This window comes from Juglans regia, chromosome 3 (genome assembly GCF_001411555.2).
Source record: "Juglans regia cultivar Chandler chromosome 3, Walnut 2.0, whole genome shotgun sequence".
Classification (NCBI taxonomy): Eukaryota; Viridiplantae; Streptophyta; class Magnoliopsida; order Fagales; family Juglandaceae; genus Juglans; species Juglans regia.
In genome coordinates, this window is record NC_049903.1 from 29,149,645 (window position 1) to 29,170,365 (window position 20,721).

Below are 20,721 nucleotides of genomic sequence, written 5' to 3' on the forward strand. Positions count from 1 at the left end.
TTTAAGTCTGGTACAAGTCAAATATCTTAAACTTCCCACAAGACTTCTGAACAATGTTGGATCAACCTTTTGTTGCCCTTCCTCCTGTTTTGAAAGTTTAACTCCACACTCCATGGGCGTGTTGACAGGATTGCAATACAACATGTGGAACTTTTTTAGCACTTCCTTTGTATGGGCTTCTTGCAAGAAGAAAATCACATCCTTCATTTTCTTAACTTCAATTCCCAAATAATAGGACATGAGTCCCATATCACTCATTTCAAACTCTTGAGGCATCGCCTTCTTAAAACCTTCAAACATCATTTGATTATTTCCTGTGAATATAAAATCATCCACATAGCACAAAAAACAAATAATAAATCTTTATATTCCTTTTTCACATAGAGTGCATATTCATGAATGCATCTAGTGAAGCCATTCTCTTTAAAATAATTATCAAGACGACTATTCCAAGCTCTAGGAGCTTGCTTTAATCCATATAAAACCTTTTTTTAATTTAAGCACCTTGTCTTCATAACCTTCAATAACAAAGCCTGAAGGCTGTTCAATATAAACCTCTTCCTCAAGATGACCGTTCAAGAAAGTGGACTTTACATCCATCTAATGGATCTTCAAGTGATTCTGTGCTACAAGTGATAGTAATAGTCAAATGGTCTCCAAACGAGCAACAAAAGCAATAACCTCTTCATAGTCAATGCCTTGTTTTTGCTTGTAGCTCTTTGCAACAAGTCTTGCCTTGTATCTTTCTACTTCAGCCTTGGAATTCTTCTTGACTTTATACACTGATTTGACTCCAATCGCTTGATTGCCACTTGGCAGTGAAGCAAGCTCTCAGGTGCCGTTCTTTTCAATGGCTTGAATTTCCTCCTCCATGGCTTGTATCTATTTCTTATCTTTCATAGCTTCTTCAAAACTCGAAGGCTCATCACTAGAGTATAAGCATAATAAATTCTCATCTTCTAGCCTTTCAGTGTCTTCATAGTGATCCATGAGGCTTCGATATCTATGAGGGCCTTCACTTGAGCTAAATGAAGGAGAAGATGATGATGATGCTATAGAGGACAATGTTGGCATTGTTGGAGATACTTTGCCTTGGGCTTCTTGTATTGGAGTTTCTTCTTCATCAAAATATGGGAGAAAATCATAAGCAGTTTCATTCTGTGTACTCCAATCCCATGTTGCATCTTCTTCAAATTCAACATCTCTACTAATCATGACTTTGTTGTTGCTTGGATTGAAAAACTTGTAGCCTTTTGAGTTCTCATCGTAGCCGATAAACACAACTTTTTTACTCCTATCATCAGGCTTTAACCTCTCTTGCTCCAGTACTTGAACATAGGCAAGAGACCCAAAGACTCACAAGTGTGATACATTTGGCTTCCAACCACTCCATGCTTCTTGGGGTGTCACATTTTTCAAACTTTTGGTAGGTGAACAGTTAGAGAAATAAACTACACATTCGACCACTTCAGTCCAAAACTCTTTTGGCATCGACTTGCTTTTCAACATGGTTCTTGCAATATTGAGGACTGTTTGGTTCTTCCTTTTGACAACTCCGTTTTGTTGTGGCGATCTAAGAACGGTCAAGGGACCACAAATTCCATGTGTCTCACAAAAGGCCCTAAATTCGTTGGAAGTGAACTCTCCACCTCCATTGGTTCTTAGAGATTTAATCTCGTAGCCATTTTCTTTTTCAACACAAGCTTTGAACTTTTTGAATGCCTCAAAAGCCTCACTCTTTTGCTTCAAAAAATAATTAACTCATGTTTTTTGTGAATAGTCATCAATAAAAAGCAAAAAAATAAGAGGTTTTACCAAGAGATGAGGGTTTGATTGGACCACAAACATCTGCATGAATAAGTTGAAGTGGCTCAGTGGCTCTTGAATTGGATTGCTTGGGAAAACTCTTTCTTGAATGCTTGCCTAGTAAGCAAGCTTCACATAAATGATCAGGATGATCAATTGTTGGAAAACCTTTCACCATCTTCTTTGCTCCCAAATCTCTAAGCCCCCCCAAAATTTAGATGCTTATATCTCATGTGCCAAATCCATGATGGATCTTTAACACAAGTCTTCAAACACTTGGCTCCACTGGTCTTCATATCCAACAACATGTGATTTCTTGTCATAGAAGCCTTAGCAATAAGATTCCCTTTTTTATCTATATGCCAAAGAAAGCGATATTCTATGTTTATTTTGCAACCATTCTCCATAAGTTGTCCAATACTCAAAATATTATTTTTCATCTTAGGAATGTAATAAACATTAGGAAGAATCTTATGGCTCCCATTCTTTACCTCAAACAAAATTGTGCCTTTGCCTTTATCTCCACCTTTGATTCATCACCAAAACGCACATGGCCTGTCACTTTGGTGTCAAGTTCCACGAATTTGCTAATATCTCCCGTCATGTGGTTGCTAGCTCCATTATCTAGGTACCACATACTCTTCTCACCATTGGGTTCTTCCTTAAGCGTAATGAATAATGCAGGCTCCTCCACATCTTCCTTGTGTAAAATGAGCTTTGTCTCCTCTTCTACTTTCTTAGTTTGACACTCCCAAGAATAATGCCCATATTTTCCACAAGAATAACATTCAATTTGACTTTTGTCATTCTTTACATCATTGTATCTTTCATGATTGCCTCTTCCTCTTCCACGATCTCTTGAAAATTTTTGATTTCTTACCTCTTGAGAAGAATTTTGCTCAGCTTTTTCACTTCCACGACCACGTCCTCGACCTCTTCTACGTCCTTGGCCTCTTCTACCGTTTTCATAAGTTTCTCCTTTAGCTTTCAATTGTAAGGCTTGCTCCACTTGCTCTTGCTTGCCTCGGTTCATTCTTTCTTCATGAGCCCGTAAGGATCCATTTAATTCGTTGATGGACATGACCTCCAAATCTTTAGATTCTTCAATGGCTACCACTACATGGTCGAATTTGAAGTTGAGAGAGCAGAGAATCTTCTCAACAACATGAACATCTTCCAATTTTTCTCCAAGCCTCTTCAGTTGATTCACCACTGCCAAGACTCTTGTGAAGTTATCCGAAATGGATTCACTCTATTTCATCAAAAGAGATTCAAACTCAGCCCTTAGTGTTTGAAGATACACTTTCTTCACTTTTTCAACTCCCATGACAGAATTTCGAGTATCCTAGGCTTGCTTGGAGTTTTGGCAACCTTCTCGAACATGTCATCATCTAAGCCTTGATGAATAATGGTGAGCGCACATTGATCTTTCTTCCTTTCTTTCTCCAAGGCTTCCCTTTGGGCTTGATTCAAAGACTCCTCATTTTGGGAGTCAACAAAACCTTTCTCAACAATCTCCCATAATCCGGATCACGGGAATACTGACCTCTTACGAGAACTAACCAAGGATAGCATGTTGACCGATTCTCACACATTTAAATTATTTTTGACCGATTCTTGCTCATGAAGACGTTCATGAGTGGGAGTCTATCATCTTAAGAGTCCTTTAAGTGGTCCAACACTCCTCCATCAGTTTAAATTGATCCCATGAAAATAGGATCACGTGGGACACGTAAACCCGAAATTTGATGGAAATTTCGGCTATAAATACATGTGTTTGGTCCCCAAACTCACTCACTCAATTCCCTTCGGTAATACACCATCTAAATAGAGTAGAGAAGAGTTTGGAAGAGCCAAACACAGTGAAAACCGAAACTTTTTCAGTGAATTGCATCAATGGCTGGAGGTAAGATTTCTTGGCATTAAACCCTTTAATTCTCGTTTCTAAAGTGTTATTCCGCATTAGAGAATTTTATTTAAGTCTAACAGTTGGTATCAGAGCATTAAAATCCTCTGTCTTGATGTTTAAATACAAAAACCCGAGTTCCTCTGTTTTTTGGTCGTGAATTGAAAATTTTTTTTGGGTTTTGATTTTGGACGTTTTTAATTTGAAAGATGTTTAGAAATCATAAAGAAATATTTTTTCTAAGCTTTCTGTGATTAAAAACATCATTTTTGACGTGAAAAAACACTGTAAAACGCGAAAATCGCGCTGCGTCTGGAGGTAGAAGACGACGCGAACGACATGTCGTTTTCAGGCTTGTTGAAAACGACATGTCGTTTTCAGCAGCTTATGTTTCATTCGGTTCTGCTAAACGACAGGTCGTTTTCAACTTTGATGAAAACGACATGTCGTTTAGCATTAGGTTCTCTACTCCCGTATACCGCTAAACGACACGTCGTTTTCAATTTAATGAAAACGACATGTCGTTTTACTTCGGAGGCCGTTCAAGTGTAATGACAAAAACGACACGTCGTTTTTCAATTGATGAAAACGACATGTCGTTTTATTCGGTAGTCGTTTATCAAGCCTGAAGGTAAACGACATGTCGTTTTGAGTTTCAGTAAAACGACATGTCGTTTAGAGGCTGTCTGTGTTTTAAGAAATGGGCAAAACGACACGTCGTTTTTTCCTTCTAGAAAAACGACATGTCGTTTACTTGGTGCAAAAAAAAAAAAAAAAAAAAAAATTTCCCATTTTTAAATGGGTTGAATAGTGGGTTTTTGGGTTTATGCCCATTGTGCTTATAATTTTTTATTTTTATTTTTAATTATATGCATTGAGGATATTTGTTTATTATGCTCATATTTAGTTTGCATAAATTGATTAATTTTTGCTTTTTACATGCAATTTTTGATGAGTATATAGTTTAGAGCATGAGATTAAATGTTATGCATAATATTATAATCTAGATTGTGCAATATTTATGCTTATATTATGAATCTTTTGTGCATAGTTATAACATGTGAGTATTAGTTAAAATTATGTAATTCATAATATTAAGCTAGTCTTATGCAATTTAAATGTCTAGTGATCCATATAGTTTTATGTTAATTAGAGAATAGCCACAGCATCTTTAATTAAGTAAAATTATAATGATTGATTAGGATCACATAAGGAATATTAGACATTAATTGTAATTAATTATACATAAATATAATAAATTTTATCCCACAGGAATTTTTATTATATTTATATTATTAATTAGGATAAAATATCAAGTTATTCATAAATTACCCACAGGAATTATGAATGAAGTAAATAATTTGATAGTTTTATCATAAAAGTCTAAGATAGAATACACATCAAATTCATAATATACCCTTTAGAATTATGAATTAAGTAATTATATTGATAAAATTCTATCATATAGAATAATTGGATCTACTGGTATTAAAATTTAGCCCACAAGCAATTTTATGTCATTAGATTCAATTTTTAGGCATGATTTACATTGGTAAAACATGAATATTTATTTAGGCCTCAATTTTAACATAAACATGTAATCTATATGCAGTTTCACAACCTACAAATTTCTCTGATATTCGTTATGATATCCCTGAACTTAAGGGAGATAACTATAAGGTCTGGAAGGAGAGAATTCTTCTTCATTTAGGGTGGATGGATATAGATTATGCTATTAGGAAAGACGAACCACCAGCTGTAACTGATACCAGTAATGCAGCAGACATCGCACTTTATGAGCGATGGGAGCGATCTAATCGCCTAAGCATGATGTTCATTAAGACTAGAATATCAGCTGGTATTCGTGGTTCTGTCGATCAGCATGAAAAGGTCCGAGACTTGCTAAAAGCCATTGATGAACAATTTGTCACTTCAGACAAGGCTCTAGCAAGCACCCTAATTATGAAGTTCTCATCCCTAAGACTCACCAGTGTGAAAGGTGTGCGTGAGCACATCATGCAAATGAGGGACAATGTGGCTCAATTGAAGAAACTCGAGGTTGAAATGTCGGAGTCCTTCCTAGTGCACTACATCCTGAACACACTCCCGCATCAATATGGACCCTTCAAAATCTCTTACAACACATAAGGATAAATGGTCAATTAATGAACTCATGACCATGTGTGTTCAAGAGGAAGGGAGACTGATGATGGAACAGGGTGAAAGTGCAATGCTGGCAACGCATGGAAAGGGCAAAAATCAAGCCAAACTGAAGGGAAAAGGCAAAATACCTCCGCAAGGTGGTATTAAGAAAGATTCCAAGTGTTTCTTCTGTAAAAAGAAGGGACACATGAAGAAGGAATGCGCCAAATTCCAGAAATGGCTTGCAGACAAAGGTAATTCGACCTCACTTGTTTGTTATGAATCTAATATGGTTAATGTCAATATTAACACATGGTGGATTGATTCTGGATCAACAATCCACATTTCGAATTCCTTGCAGGGTTTGCAAAACCTAAGGAAGCCAGTGGGAAGTGAGCGAAGCATCTTATCAGGAAACAAGATGGGCTCGCATGTGGAAGCTGTTGGAACTTGCTATTTAATTTTATCTAGTGTTTTGTTTTAAAGTTGGAGAAGACCTTTTATGTTCCAAGTTTTTCTAGAAACTTGATTTCAGTTTCAAGACTAGTACCTTTTGAATATTCCTTTAATTTTTCAAATTCATCATTCAGTTTATTTTATAAATCTGATTGTGTTGGGAATGGTACTTTGTCTGATGGTCTTTATTGCATTAATTTACAAAACAATACCACTTATGATTCAATGCATGTTCACACTGGCACTAAAAGATGTGTTATTAATGAGGATTCCTCTAAATTATGGCACCGGAGATTAGGCCATATCTCCATAGATAGGATTAAAAGATTAGTAAATGAAGGGGTACTTAATACTCTGGATTTTACTGATTTTGAGACTTGTGTGGACTGCATAAAGGGAAAGCAGACCAACAAGTCAAAGAAAGGTGCCAATAGGAGTTCAGACATATTAGAGATCATACATACTGATATATGTAGTCCAGACATGGACTCATATGGTCAGAAATACTTCATCTCTTTTATAGATGATTACTCACGATATATGTATCTCTACATGCTTCATAACAAGAACGAAGCATTAGATGCCTTTAAAATCTTTAAGGCTGAAGTAGAGAAACAATGCGGTAAACAAATTAAGATCGTGAAATCAGATAGAGGTGGAGAATATTATGGTAGATACACTGAGAATGGACAAGCACCTGGGCCATTTGCAAAGTTTCTTCAAGAGCATGGGATTGTTGCCCAATACACCATGCCTGGTTCACCGGACCAGAATGGTGTAGCAGAAAGAAGAAACCGAACATTATTGGACATGGTGCGGAGTATGCTTAGCAGCTCCAATCTTCCTAAATCATTGTGGGTTGAAACACTAAAGACGGCAGTGTATATATTAAACCGAGTTCCAACCAAGGCTGTTTCTAAAACGCCATTTGAATTATGGAAAGGTTGGAAACCGAGTTTGCGACATATGCGCGTTTGGGGATGCCCGTCTGAGGTGAGAATTTATAATCCACAAGAGAAGAAACTAGTCCCAAGGACCATTAGTGGGTATTTCATTGGATATGCTGAAAGGTCTAAAGGTTATAGATTTTATTGTCCATCTCACAGTACTAGGATTGTGGAATCAAGAAATGAAAAGTTTCTTGAGAATGACTTGATCAGTGGGAGCGATCAAACCAGGAACATAGTTCCTGAGAATGATCATTCAGAATCTCAACCTTCCACTTCAAGTGATAGATTGGTTATTGTTTATAACACCCCTCATGTACCAACTGGTGTTGAACTACCAATCATTGAAGTTCCACAAGTTGCTAACGACACTCTAGTAGATCAGGTAGTTCAAGAGTTGCCAACAACTTTTGAACAACCAGTTGAACCACATACTACTTCTCAGGAAGATGATGGTGCAACATTAAGAAGATCTGTTAGAGCAAGAAGATCAGCAATTCCTAGTGATTATGTTGTGTATCTGCAAGAATCTGACTATAACATTGGAGCCGAAAATGATCCCGAGTTATTTTCACAAGCCATGAGTTGCAAAGAATCAGAATTATGGTACAATGCCATGAAGGAAGAGATGAATTCCATGAAGAGTAACGAAGTCTGGGATCTTGTTGAGTTGCCTAATGGTGTAAAAGCCATTGGATGTAAATGGGTCTTTAAAACCAAAAGAGACTCATTAGGCAACATTGAGAGATACAAGGCAAGACTCGTTACTAAGGGATTCACTCAGAAAGAAGGAATCGATTACACGGAGACTTTCTCTCCCGTATCTAAGAAAGATTCTTTGCGTGTTATTTTGGCATTAGTAGCCCATTTTGACTTTGAATTGCAACAAATGAATGTGAAAACAGCATTTCTCAATGGAGATCTAGAGGAGGAGGTTTACATGAAACAGCCTGAAGGATTCCCCTCTAGTGATGGTGAGCAATTGGTTTGCAAGCTTAAGAAATCCATATACGGTTTAAAACAAGCATCTCGCCAATGGTATTTGAAATTCCATAATGTAATTTCTTCATTCGGTTTTGTAGAAAACGTTATGGATCAATGTATATACTAGAAGGTCAGTGGGAGTAAAATATGTTTTCTTGTTTTATATGTGGATGACATTTTGCTAGCACCAATGATAAGGGTTTGCTGCATGAAGTGAAACAATTCCTCTCTAAAAATTTTGATATGAAGGATATGGGTGAGGCATCTTATGTCATTGGCATTAAGATCCATAGAGACAGATTTCGAGGCATCTTGGGTCTGTCTCAGGAAACCTATATTAATAAATTTTTGGAGAGATATCGGATGAAGGATTGTTCACCAAGTGTAGCTCCCATTGTGAAGGGTGATAGGTTCAATTTGAATCAATGCCCAAAGAACGACCTTGAAAGAGAACAAATGAAGAACATTCTATATGCTTCTGCTGTCGGAAGCCTAATGTATGCTCAGGTCTGTACAAGACCTGACATTGCATTTGCTGTGGGAATGTTAGGACGATATCAGAGTAATCCAGGTTTAGACCACTGGAGAGCTGCAAAGAAAGTAATGAGGTACCTTCAAGGGACCAAATAATACATGCTTATGTATAGACGAACGGACAATCTGGAAGTAATTGGCTACTCAGATTCTGACTTTGCTGGCTGTGTTGATTCACGCAAATCAACATCAGGATACATATTTTTGATGGCCGGTGGAGCTTTGACTGCCACTTCTACTATGGAAGCCGAGTTCGTCTCTTGTTTTGAGGCCACTTCACATGGTGTATGGCTTAAGAGTTTCATTTCTGGGCTTAGAATTATGGATTCAATCTCTAGGCCATTGAGAATGTATTGCGACAATTCAGCTGCTGTTTTTATGGCTAAGAATAACAAAAGTGGGAGTCGGAGTAAACACATCGACATTAAATATTTAGCCATAAGGGAACGTGTTAAAGAAAATAAAGTGGTCATTGAGCACGCAAGCACTGAACTAATGATCGCTGATCCTTTGACTAAGGGCATGCCACCGTTGAAATTCAAGGATCATATAGTGAATATGGGACTTGGTTCCATTATGTAGTTTTTCATTGTATGAACAATGTTATTTTTATGAAATTCTTAATCATTTTGATGATCTTTTCTCATATTAATGTGCACCTTAATTTATTTTTGAGAAAATTTATCTGTATTGGACCAAGAATAAACATAGGGTTTATTCATTAAGAAATTGTTCCCACATAAATTATAAAGAATGAATACATAGTAATACATGGAAGATAATACTCGTCATTAGAGGACCTATCGCCATGATTCATGTATTTATTACTTAAATGAAGATTATTGATGGGTTTAAGATCAGGAGTGTGGACCAAGTGGGAGAATGTTGACCGATTCTCACACATTTAAATTATTTTTTGACCGATTCTTGCTCATGAAGACGTTCATGAGTGGGAGTCTATCATCTTAAGAGTCCTTTAAGTGGTCCAACACTCCTCCATCAGTTTAAATTGATCCCATGAAAATAGGATCACGTGGGACACGTAAAACCCGAAATTTGATGGGAATTTCGGCTATAAATACATGTGTTTGGTCCCCAAACTCACTCACTCAATTCCCTTCGGTAATACACCATCTAAATAGAGTAGAGAAGAGTTTGGAAGAGCCAAACACAGTGAAAACCGAAACTTTTTCAGTGAATTGCATCAATGGCTGGAGGTAAGATTTCTTGGCATTAAACCCTTTAATTCTCGTTTCTAAAGTGTTATTCCGCATTAGAGAATTTTATTTAAGTCTAACATAGCATTCATTCGAATTGCCCAATTCTTATAATTGAACTTGGTGAGTTGTGGGTATTGGAAGAAGTGGCTCCTTTAGAACCAATGCTCTGATGCCACTTTGTTGGAAACAAGATGGAGACAAAACACACAAAGAAAGAAGAAAATGGAAGAGAAATACGACACTTGTTTCATACTCTGATTTAAGCTCAAGTATATGGCCATAAAAATTCAAAAGAAAATTCTACAGTCTAAATTAATGACATCTAATGCTATTCAAGTCCTTGGACGTTTTACACAATCACATGCTGCTAATAAAAAGACACTTTTTTGGTTTTCACAATTTCTTAATTGGCCATAACTTTCTCATTAAAAAAACTTGGATAACTGTTGCCCCGTCAAATTCTGACTGAAAGTAACTCATCAGTTTCAGCAATAAAATCAAGTTTAGTTTTCAACAGGGACATCATTTGTTTTCATTTTATTTTACTGGGGACGGGATTCATTTGTGCTGCATGTGAGTTCAATGTGTGATTGACCACTCCTTTTTTTATCAACTTCAAGATAGATCAGATGAGTTTTGTTCCCTTCACCACATTTCGGAAGAGACTCTGGGATTTTTCTTATGATATACGGCACTCCCTTCTCACGTCCTGTTTCATTGCAGTAAGTTAGTAATTCAATTTTTCATGAAAGTGCTTGCTTTCTTTGGAGTTGGGTTTGAATGATATATATATATATATATATATATATTTTGAGCGGTATGGTTGTAGAGTCTTCTGAAATGATCACGCTCTTTCATGTATTGATCGCATGTCTAATACTTTACTTGCACTGTTTCTGAGTTTTTTACTCAATTTGAAACAGGTACAAAGACAAAATGGTTTACTGGCAGCTTTGTCAAATCTTTGGCATTGAAAAGTTAGAGTTGGCAATTTGGTGGCATCAGCTGTAATGTGATGTTTGAGTTTGGTTAAGAGTACAAGTTAACGATCTAATTCAACTATTTACATCAGTTTCAGTTTGGTACAATTGACCATTTTGCTTAGTATCAAAGCTTACTGGGAGATGTCAGTGGCATAAGTGTAAAGCACCTGGCACTTCATATTTTTAAATCCACATGATTATCATAAAACACCTATTCACACCCTTTAACTGTAATCTGGATTTGTTCCACTGAATTTTCACAAAGCTATTGGCTGTCAATCTATGATTTATCATTCATGGTTATTGGTAAGATCTTTCCATTTAGCTGCACCTATCTCAGACTGGCATACCCTTAATGTTAAAGGCAAGGTTCAAATGAGAAAAGACTTTTGCAATGGATACAAGGAACGGCATGGTGAGCGACATAATGCTTCAGGGAATTGTAAGCAGTGAACATAGGTTTATAGATTCTCGAACAGGTCAACCTTCGAAATTGTTAGCCAATCCATGGGCAGGAAAGACACAGCTTGGCAAACTGAAACATCATAGTAGCCAAAGCAATGAAAACAAAACTGACTCCTGTAGTGTTGACTCTATGCTTAACTCCCTATTTCAATGAAACATTACATGTGTCGAGTTGCATTATTAAGAGAAAACTTGGCCCACACATGGAGGAGATTAATTGAATTTATAAATTAAATGATTTAGTAAACCTCCTCCCATACGCTTAAATTTTTAGGAATATTGGAATTTCAACAAGTTCTATTTAAGATCAAGGGGCCCAATTTAGCATCTGGAAAACTCATTTAATTGGTTATCAAGAAATGTTACTCATCATCTCACTGCACACCTTTTATATATTTTAAAATTATTTTTTATTTTATTTTATTCTTTTTAAATTAATTGAATTATTCTATTTATTATTCAAACACCATATATTTATTGTAAGAAAAATAAAAAAATAAATTAAAATAGGTAAGGTGTGTGGTGTGTGGTGATCATAAGTATTAAGTATAATTATTCTTGGTTATCTGGATCAATTTATGGGCCGTTTTGGTTGATTTTTATAGCTTACTTTTGGGTTCGTTTGTTCTCTTTTCTTGCCTTAAATCATGCTTGCAGTGGTTACAGCTACTGTGGGTGATAGGATTATATAAAAGCCGAATTGACAACTCTTCTATAATTTCAGGATGGGAAAACATTACCAAATGGACCTATTGTTATTTCCCCTGATGGATTATTTCCCTCGCTGTTTCGAGAAGTTGATATTCATGAGACATTATACAATATGACTAAGTTGCACGAGATACTTGAGCTTGCATCAAATCTGCAGTACAGTGCAGTTGGCAGTTGCATAGGGCGCCAGTTATTTATTGGGATATTCACTGATTGGCCTGATCTAGAAAACATGATTTCTATATGAATGTCTATTTGTTGTAGTGGTTTCTCCACTGTTATCAGATCATGTATGATGATGGCTTGTCACATGCTTTAATCCAAGCATCAGCACTAGTGTTTCCCTTTGTTGCACCTCCCTCCTCTCCTGCATCTTTCCTTCAATCAGAACCTCCTTCTGCTACACAATCAGCAGTGGGTATATTGTCGCGCACTTCTATTGCTGCGAATATGTACTACTCCCAAGGTGGTCCTACCTCAATTTTTTCCATAGGTTCTTACGCCCATGAAACTCAGTTGTCCACAGGTTTTCTCAACCTTCACCAGTACTGAACCATCAACTGCTCCTTTCACTCCGCCTCCCGAGTTTGTCAACTTGACAAAGCCTTCCTCGCCTGAAGTGCCATTTGCTCAGCTGCTTGAGTCGGCCGCTTGACCCCAACCTCAGGAATGGTGAAGCTTGTCAGAAATTCCCATTTTCACACTGTGAACTCCAGTCTTATCAACTTCACCCTGGAAGCCCAGTTGATCAATCTTATTACTGGATATATATTTGTAAATTAACTTTATTTTTATAAAGTGTTTTATAAAATCATCTTTCATTTAATACATTATTATAAAATGTATTGTAAAAATTGTTGTGTATAAATATTTTCCTATATATTAGACACTTTTACTAATCATTGGATTTTTTTGTGATATTTCATTGTATATGGTATGTCATATTTTGCAGGATATTAGAAAACCAATAATGCTAGAGTCACATTTGTGTCCCGATTGGATCTCCATAATTGTTTTTTTAATTAGTGATTAAAAAAGTGATTTTCAGTAAATTTTTTTAAATATTTAAAAATATAAAAATAAATGATTTTTTTTTTGTTCTTCACGGGACCGGTCTCGTGCTAGCTAGCACTGCTCATTTGAAAACTCTTTCCTTCTGATTATAATCCATTCTAGGCGGGCTTTGGAAATAGAGACACAGATGAAGTCAGTTACAAGAAAATTGGGATTCCCAAGGGCAAAATATTTATTATAACCCCAAGGATATTTAGCTCGATCTTATATATGTTTTTCACCAGTTAGTAATGTTTTATTCACTGAAAGTTGATATTAACTGATAGGGTGAGGTGGCTATAACAACAAAGATACAATAAGAGGGTTGGGGGCATGACAAACATTCTCTAATATATAGTATGAAAATGGAGATAAGGTGGAGTGGATTCAGTCCCCTTAGTTTTTTCGTCTATTTGAAAGTGGTTGCAGAAGCGATCCAATGGATGTAACCGGCTCTTCACTCCTATATATAATGTATTATTGTGTTACGATCCCACATCAATTAAGTATGGGATTGGTTGATAGTTTATAAGTCTCTAGGCACCCTTCCTTTGTAAACTAGTTTTCAAGGGTAAGTTTTACCTAATGAGTTCATAACAAATGGTATCAGAGTCACTCCACATCTAAGACCATGTTGCGACGCTTACAATTGTGCGGTACGGGGGGTGATGCCACTCCATGGCAGTGTTCGCCCGGAACTAGGAAAAGACCTAGCGCACAGCCAGCCTATGTGAGCGCCGGGACTACCGTGGACGTCGACTGCAGAGTGTGGTGGTTGTTACGATTTCACATCGACTAAGTATGGGACTGGTTGATGGTTTATAAGCCCCTAGGCACCCTTTCTTTGTAAGCTAGTTTTCAAGGATGAGTTCTACCTAATGAGTTCATAACACATTGATCAGGAAAGTATGAATTAATGTCAATTTCTTGCAAAAAGAGAGAATGTTTCCACTCTTATTGAGAGTGAGGGTGAGAATTGCTTCTCAAAGAACAAACGAATTCGAAAGAAGCTGATTATTGTAGGATGGAATGACATGTGAGCATCACATGATGACAGTGAAAATGAGATTTGATGGCAGAATGGGATTGAACAAAGTTGACCGAAGACGGCGGCAAGATGTGTTCATGCGGCGGAGTTCTCTCTCACTAGATTATACGTTTTCAACTTTTTGCAAAATAAACAATATACACTACAATTCAAGCATTTAAAAAATCGAGTACTCTCAAGAAATTGTCAAGTACTTTTCTTGATGTTTGGAAACTGTAGAAAAAATTGATCGATCATAGGATATCTGAATGTGGAAGATATTGAATATGTGGTCTTGGTAATGAGAAATATATGGAATCCAAGGAATGCTGTCATTTTTTATAAGGAAAATGTTAGTTTGTCCTTTCATTTTGCTCACTCAATTTGACCGCTTGTGTATTTAATTTTTTTTTTTACTTAATGTTTAAAGAAGTGATTTTTTGTGTATTGGTTTTTTTTTTTATTTCTTAAAAATATTTAAATATTTAAAAAAATATGAAAAAAAAAATACAAAATGTGCCTATCGGTCAAAGTGAGCGGGCTACTCTAGGCGGCAGAGTAGCCCGACTCTTTTCATAACATGTTTGATCGACCAGAAATTATTTTTCACAAGGCAAGGAAAAGTTTTGAAGCATACCCATCTGTCTAGGAATCAGTTCAATCTCAGAATGATAGTGCAGTTGCTGCAATGAAGGGGCTTAGGAAGTGGAGGAAACCGGCTGAGCATTATATGAAGGCAAATTGAGATGCTGCTGTGGATGTTAAGTCAATGACTACAGGTTTAGGAGTGATAATCAGAGATGCTGCAGGTGAGGTTCAAGTTTCTCTGGCCTGCACTATTAAAGCAAATCTTCAACCAGTCATTGCAGAAGCAAGAGCACTAAGGAGGGCGATGGAGTTATGTGCTGATCTAGGCTTCTCAAATGCAATTTTGAAGGAGACTGTTAAGAGATTGTGAAGGCTTTCAATGCACAACAAGACAGTTGAACAGCTGTGAGTCCTTTTCTCTATGATATCAAGTGCATGTTGCAGATCAGAGTGGGATGGAGAGTATCTTTCAACTTTAGGGAAACTAATCATGCTGCTTACAAGTTAGCTAAATTAGCACTATCTATACCAGAGGAACATGTATGGATGGAAGAATATTACCCTATGCAAATTGCAGATGTGGTGCTTTAACTTAAAGAGAGAGATTGTAATGACTGATTTTCTGTACAAGAAAAAAAAAAAATCATCTTTCAAAGTTTCAAACAAAATCTAAAAACGAAAAGAGTTTTGAAAAGGCTATAATTGGTTTGAATTCTCCAATTGACCCAATTTTGTAAGCACTTCAAAAAGTACACTAAAACTAGTTCTTTCTTGTCTGATTTGAATTGTTTTTTCGAGCCATGGTTATAAGACGAAGGTTTTTTTTATAATTATTTGTTCTTTTTTTTTTTTGGTAATTATAAAATATATAAATACAGTATGTGGGCCATATGAATTTCAATGGTTGGTTTGAAATAATAATTTTTATATGATATTAAGAATTTAGAATTATAAATATATTATTAATATATAATTTTAAATGATAGGAAGTAATTTCCGACAACTGTGAGATCGGAGCGTTACACCATATAATTTTTATTAGTGAGAGGACTCAAAAGAAGCAAGAATGCCCTCGAGCATTGGAATTTGGACGAAAATTTCGTTCTTCAATGTTTAGTCTACCGTGTAATATTATATTGAAAGTTGCTTATAACTGAGGTCAAACTAAAAGTTAAAATTCCCAAAAACAGAAACAATACGAGCTTTCCATACATGTTGACTTGGTCAAAATCCAAAAGAGTCCAAACCATTGCTGCGTGACAGCCCATGACACATCTTGGATAGAGCAAATATTGTGAAAAACCGGGGATAATTAATACAGCATTACTTTTCATTAACACACACCATAATTTTATTTATTTTTATATATTTTTTAACTTTTTTAATTTTCTTTAATTTTATTCTCTTAAAACAATTGAATTATTCTATTCATCATCAATATACCATATATTTAATAAGATAAAAAAATAAAATAATAATAAAAAATAGTGTGTGGTGTGTAAAGCTTATAAATAGAATTTTTCTGATTAATATATAGAAAAAGCTTCAAACAGGTTGACTGTCCTTCCTCTTTGTACACCAGTCAATGAAATTTCGACACGTAATAGTCTTATAAGAATTACCGTGAGGGTGAGTCCAACCTCCACTTTCCCATTCTTAAACCCCTCGCTTCCTCTCTTTCTTCTTTTCCAAAAATCTCCCTCCTCTCTCTTCTCTATTCAAACCTATCGTCTTCATCGAAAACACATTCCATCCCATCTCTGGAACCCATTATGAACCCACTATAGATGGATTAGTTCATTGACCCCATACCCCCCCCCCGGGCGGGGGGGGCTTCTGCCATTTCACTAGAAGAGAAAAGAAACATTGTCCCTACATTCAACACAACAAATAGATTGCATATATTCAAGGTAGAAGTTTTTTTTCTCCAAGAACTACATATATTCATGTATGATATTTATCAAAATAGATTGCAAATTGCAAATTAAATATTTTCAATCTACAAATTTCATAACCTTTACTCAAATAATTCAGCACCTTGATTCTTGGGGTCCTTCGAACCACTAATTCCATAATGGGTTCAGAGGTCCGTTTGCTAGTTGGTGTAGGGGTCAAAAATCATTTTTATGTTGCACAACAATTCCTCACATAAGGTTGATACATTTTCTGTTCTTTGAAGCTCTTCTAATCTTCTTCCAAGAATATGGATTCCTGGTGGTGGTGGTGGTGAGAAACTAGTGACCGTTGTGCCATTTTGCGATGAATGCAACTTACAGATGGATATTTTGAAAGAGATAGTGAGATGTTCGAGAGAGAGAGCGAGATAGTTCTTAGTGAGATGGACGGTGGAGAGAGAGGCGAACAGATTGGGAGGGGGGACGACGAGCGACAAGGCAGGGGTGGGGGAGATCGGGTTTTTTTTGGGGGGGAAGGGCACAGTGAATTGGGGTTATTTGGTAAGGGTAAGAAGGGCACAATGAATCGGTTACGCTACATGCCCTTCTATTCTTCATCTTGGTGAAGCCTCTACGTGTCATATTGTTATTAGTAGGTGCATGTAAGAATGATATATGCTTTATTTAAAAAAAAATAAAAAATTTGAATTTCATATTTTTATGGAAAAAAATCCCTTTATTTAAATATCTCATAAAAATTATTATTTTTAATTCTTTCAAATCATTAACTTCAATCTTCGAAATAAAAAACACAAATAAAAAAAAGAATTCATAGAAAAAAAAAGTGACCTTACATGCATGCATATGGTTTGTGCAACACAAACGTGAGTCAACATGGAGCTGATTAGATAAGAGATCAATGCAGAATATAGACAAGTTTGAAGCATCAGTCCATTCAGAAATTCCTCAGGAAGTACACATAATAATGCATCTCAGGAACCCATTCCGAGAGTCATGAGTCTTGATCCATTGAGTTTGAACTTTCATTTTCCAATACACTATTTCTCAGTTGAATCATGGGTTTGTTACTTTCATTGAAACTGTACATAAAAACAAGACCTCTGTCAACATCCATCTTCTTGTAGTGGAGACTGATCCATAATCCGTTTTAGGCATTTCAAATTCAAGGCACCAACATGATGTACAAGGTGTACGCGTGCATGCATGAAACGAAAGAATAAAAGAAGATACATATGGATTATTGTACTAGCAATGTCATCCAATAGCTAGGCTAATGGTCCATTCACTTTGGATTTGTGACTTCCTGTTCTCTCCTCATCACTAGCTTTCCAAGTACTTGCTTGAATCATTGTACTCACCCTTCGTTTCTTTTTCTTTAGCCTTTTCCGGCCTCTTTCAAGCTTCAATAGTACTAAAGACTTTTAAATTTGCATGTCATCCTCAAAACTTTTAAGTTCTTATCCAAACATGAGAGATTCAAATTGGATAGAGATAGACACATGAAGTAGATTGTATACAACATTTATTACCACTCGTGTGTAGCTTTGTACAACTTCAATATTTAACAAATAGTACAGAACATGTTATATATATATATATATATATATATCTTCTACCTAGATCGAGATCTTGACTACTGTATCAAACTTTGGACAGCTTTACAGACTAATTTATAGGAGCGTAACCATTCACTTTAATAATGGCTAGAAAATAGGTACTGCTACTACCTAGACGAGCCAATTGATGTGGGTTAAGCTGCCGGTGCGCATCTCTCAACATGATACATCACACCCAGTTGAAACAAAAGCAACTAGCATATAAACTACAGAACCTTTTTGATGGAGAAATGAACAAGCTATGCACATATGGTTCAGTGAGTTGATGTTCGGCAGGGAAAGGTCCACAATTGTTTTCTAGATTTTCTTACTTGGAAGCATTCAAATTCAAGATACTAAAAAGAAAATCTGACAATTAATGCAATTTTATATTATTATTCTAGTTTGGCACCACCCTCACTTTAAAATGATGCTCTGCCCTTCTCTTCCTTCGCCAAAATGCTCACTTCCCAATAAGCAGTATCTATTCTCTATACACAAATTGCAGAGAAAAGAGATAGAGGTTTGTGACAGTAGTTCACGTGACATGGCTACAAACCAACCTTCATATTATAACCATGCAGATGAAGATTATATTGATATGGAGCTGAGCTCTTCTTCCAACTTCTTCTGTTACTCAATTCGTTCTCCACCACAAACCAGAGAATTTGAGTTTCAAATGACTTCAATTTCACATGAAAAAGAACCCACAACTTCTCCAGCAGATGAGCTTTTCTACAGAGGAAATCTCCTTCCTCTTCACCTCCCTCCTCGCTTGCAAATGGTTCGAAAAATCCTCGAGAGTTCTTCCAGCACAACCACTGAACATGATAAAGCTGCTCATGAAGAAGAAGCCTTGGAAGAAAACTATGGCATTCCTTTGATCATCAGTAGCTCCACCACACCTACTAATACCAGTACCCCACTTGAATCCTGCAACATTTCACCATCGGAGTCTTGCCGGGTTAGCACTGAACTAAACCCAGGTGAGTATTTTTTCCAATGGCCAACTGAAACGAGTGGATTCATTAATGGTGATCGTCCAAAGAGGTCTTGGTCCAAGAAGCTGAAGCAAATCAAGCAATTCGCACTGGGTCAAAAGCTCAAGGCTTCAAGATCATATCTCAAGTCTTTGTTCAGCAAATCTGGTTGTTCAAATGAATCCTCCTGTGCCAAGGCAGCAGCTTGTAATGTAGAAGCAAAAGTTCCCTCAAAGGAAGAGGACTGTCTGCAACAGTTCACGAAGGCAGCCAAGAAAAACCCATTTGACGGATACCAGATATCAACGACTTTGATGAAGAGCATTGAAAGAGAGATGCTGGAGGAAAGTGTTACTACCCACAGGAGGTCATTTTCTGGCGTGATTCAACGGCCTTCTGCGACGAAGTCTTCATCTTCGTCTACATCTTCATCTGGTTCTTCATCTTTTTCATTTGGTTCAAGCGGTTTTTACGATTTGCAGCTGCTCAAGAGGAGTTGCAGCGCAAATTCAGAGACAGAAGGTTCGATAGAGGAAGCAATCGCTCACTGTAAACAGTCTCAGCGGCTGTATAGTTCTCCAAGGGTAGCCAGTGAAGCTGGTGTTTGTTCACAGCTGTTTGCTTCAAGGACTGCAGTTTGTGAGGATATTAATGAACAAAGAAGAGGATTTTGCAGCATCTGATCGATGGCTATCGCCATGGGGGAAAAGAAGCCCGTGAGAGAGACAAGGTACGACGTTGCGAGTAAGATGGAAACACGTGCAGTTCTTGTTCAACTTTCCGAAAGGAGTACTGTCACTGAATGTATTTCGATGTTCAGATGGTTGCTTGGTTTTCATGTACTGATAGATTCGTTCATCGATCTTTAAAGTTAATCAGAAGTTTTAGAATTATAGTCAAATTAACATGGAACAGGCCGGAAGATATGATTGCTTGGCCTTGCTTTTGTTTTGCTACTACTCATTTATTTATTTTTTATTTGATTTTTTTTAATTTTTTATTTTACAAAATAATTATTAATAAAATTATATTTTTTTTTTAATTTTTTCTTAATGATTAAGAATGTTTAAAAAATACTTAAAAAAATAATAAAAAAATAAAAAATTCAAATACACTATACATAATAAATAAGTAATAAGTCTATCACTATTTTTAATTTTAATCTAACATTTTTTTTACTATAGAAACCAATATTCCAATAGTTACTTATTAGTTTAATATAAAATAATAAGAAAAATATCCGCACTCGCCGATGAAGGGAGAAGATGTTATGGTTTATTGAACAAGAAGATCGGCAATTCGATCAGATCTAAACTTTTTTCTCAATAATTTCGAGATAAAAGATTCAGACTCCGTTTAAATAATAAAAATATTTTATTTTATTGCAGCTTAACTCATCTCATCATTA

The 20,721-nt window shown here is 36.3% G+C and overlaps 1 protein-coding gene across 1 annotated transcript; it reads left to right on the forward strand.

Annotated features, from left to right (window-relative positions):
• Nucleotides 1-18,778: 18,778 nt before the first annotated feature.
• LOC109021596 (probable membrane-associated kinase regulator 4) lies at nt 18,779-20,269 on the forward strand. Its single transcript, XM_019004251.2, has one exon. The coding sequence runs from the start codon at nt 18,881-18,883 to the stop codon at nt 19,994-19,996; it is 1,116 nt and encodes a 371-aa protein (XP_018859796.2). The 5' UTR covers nt 18,779-18,880; the 3' UTR covers nt 19,997-20,269.
• Nucleotides 20,270-20,721: the final 452 nt, after the last annotated feature.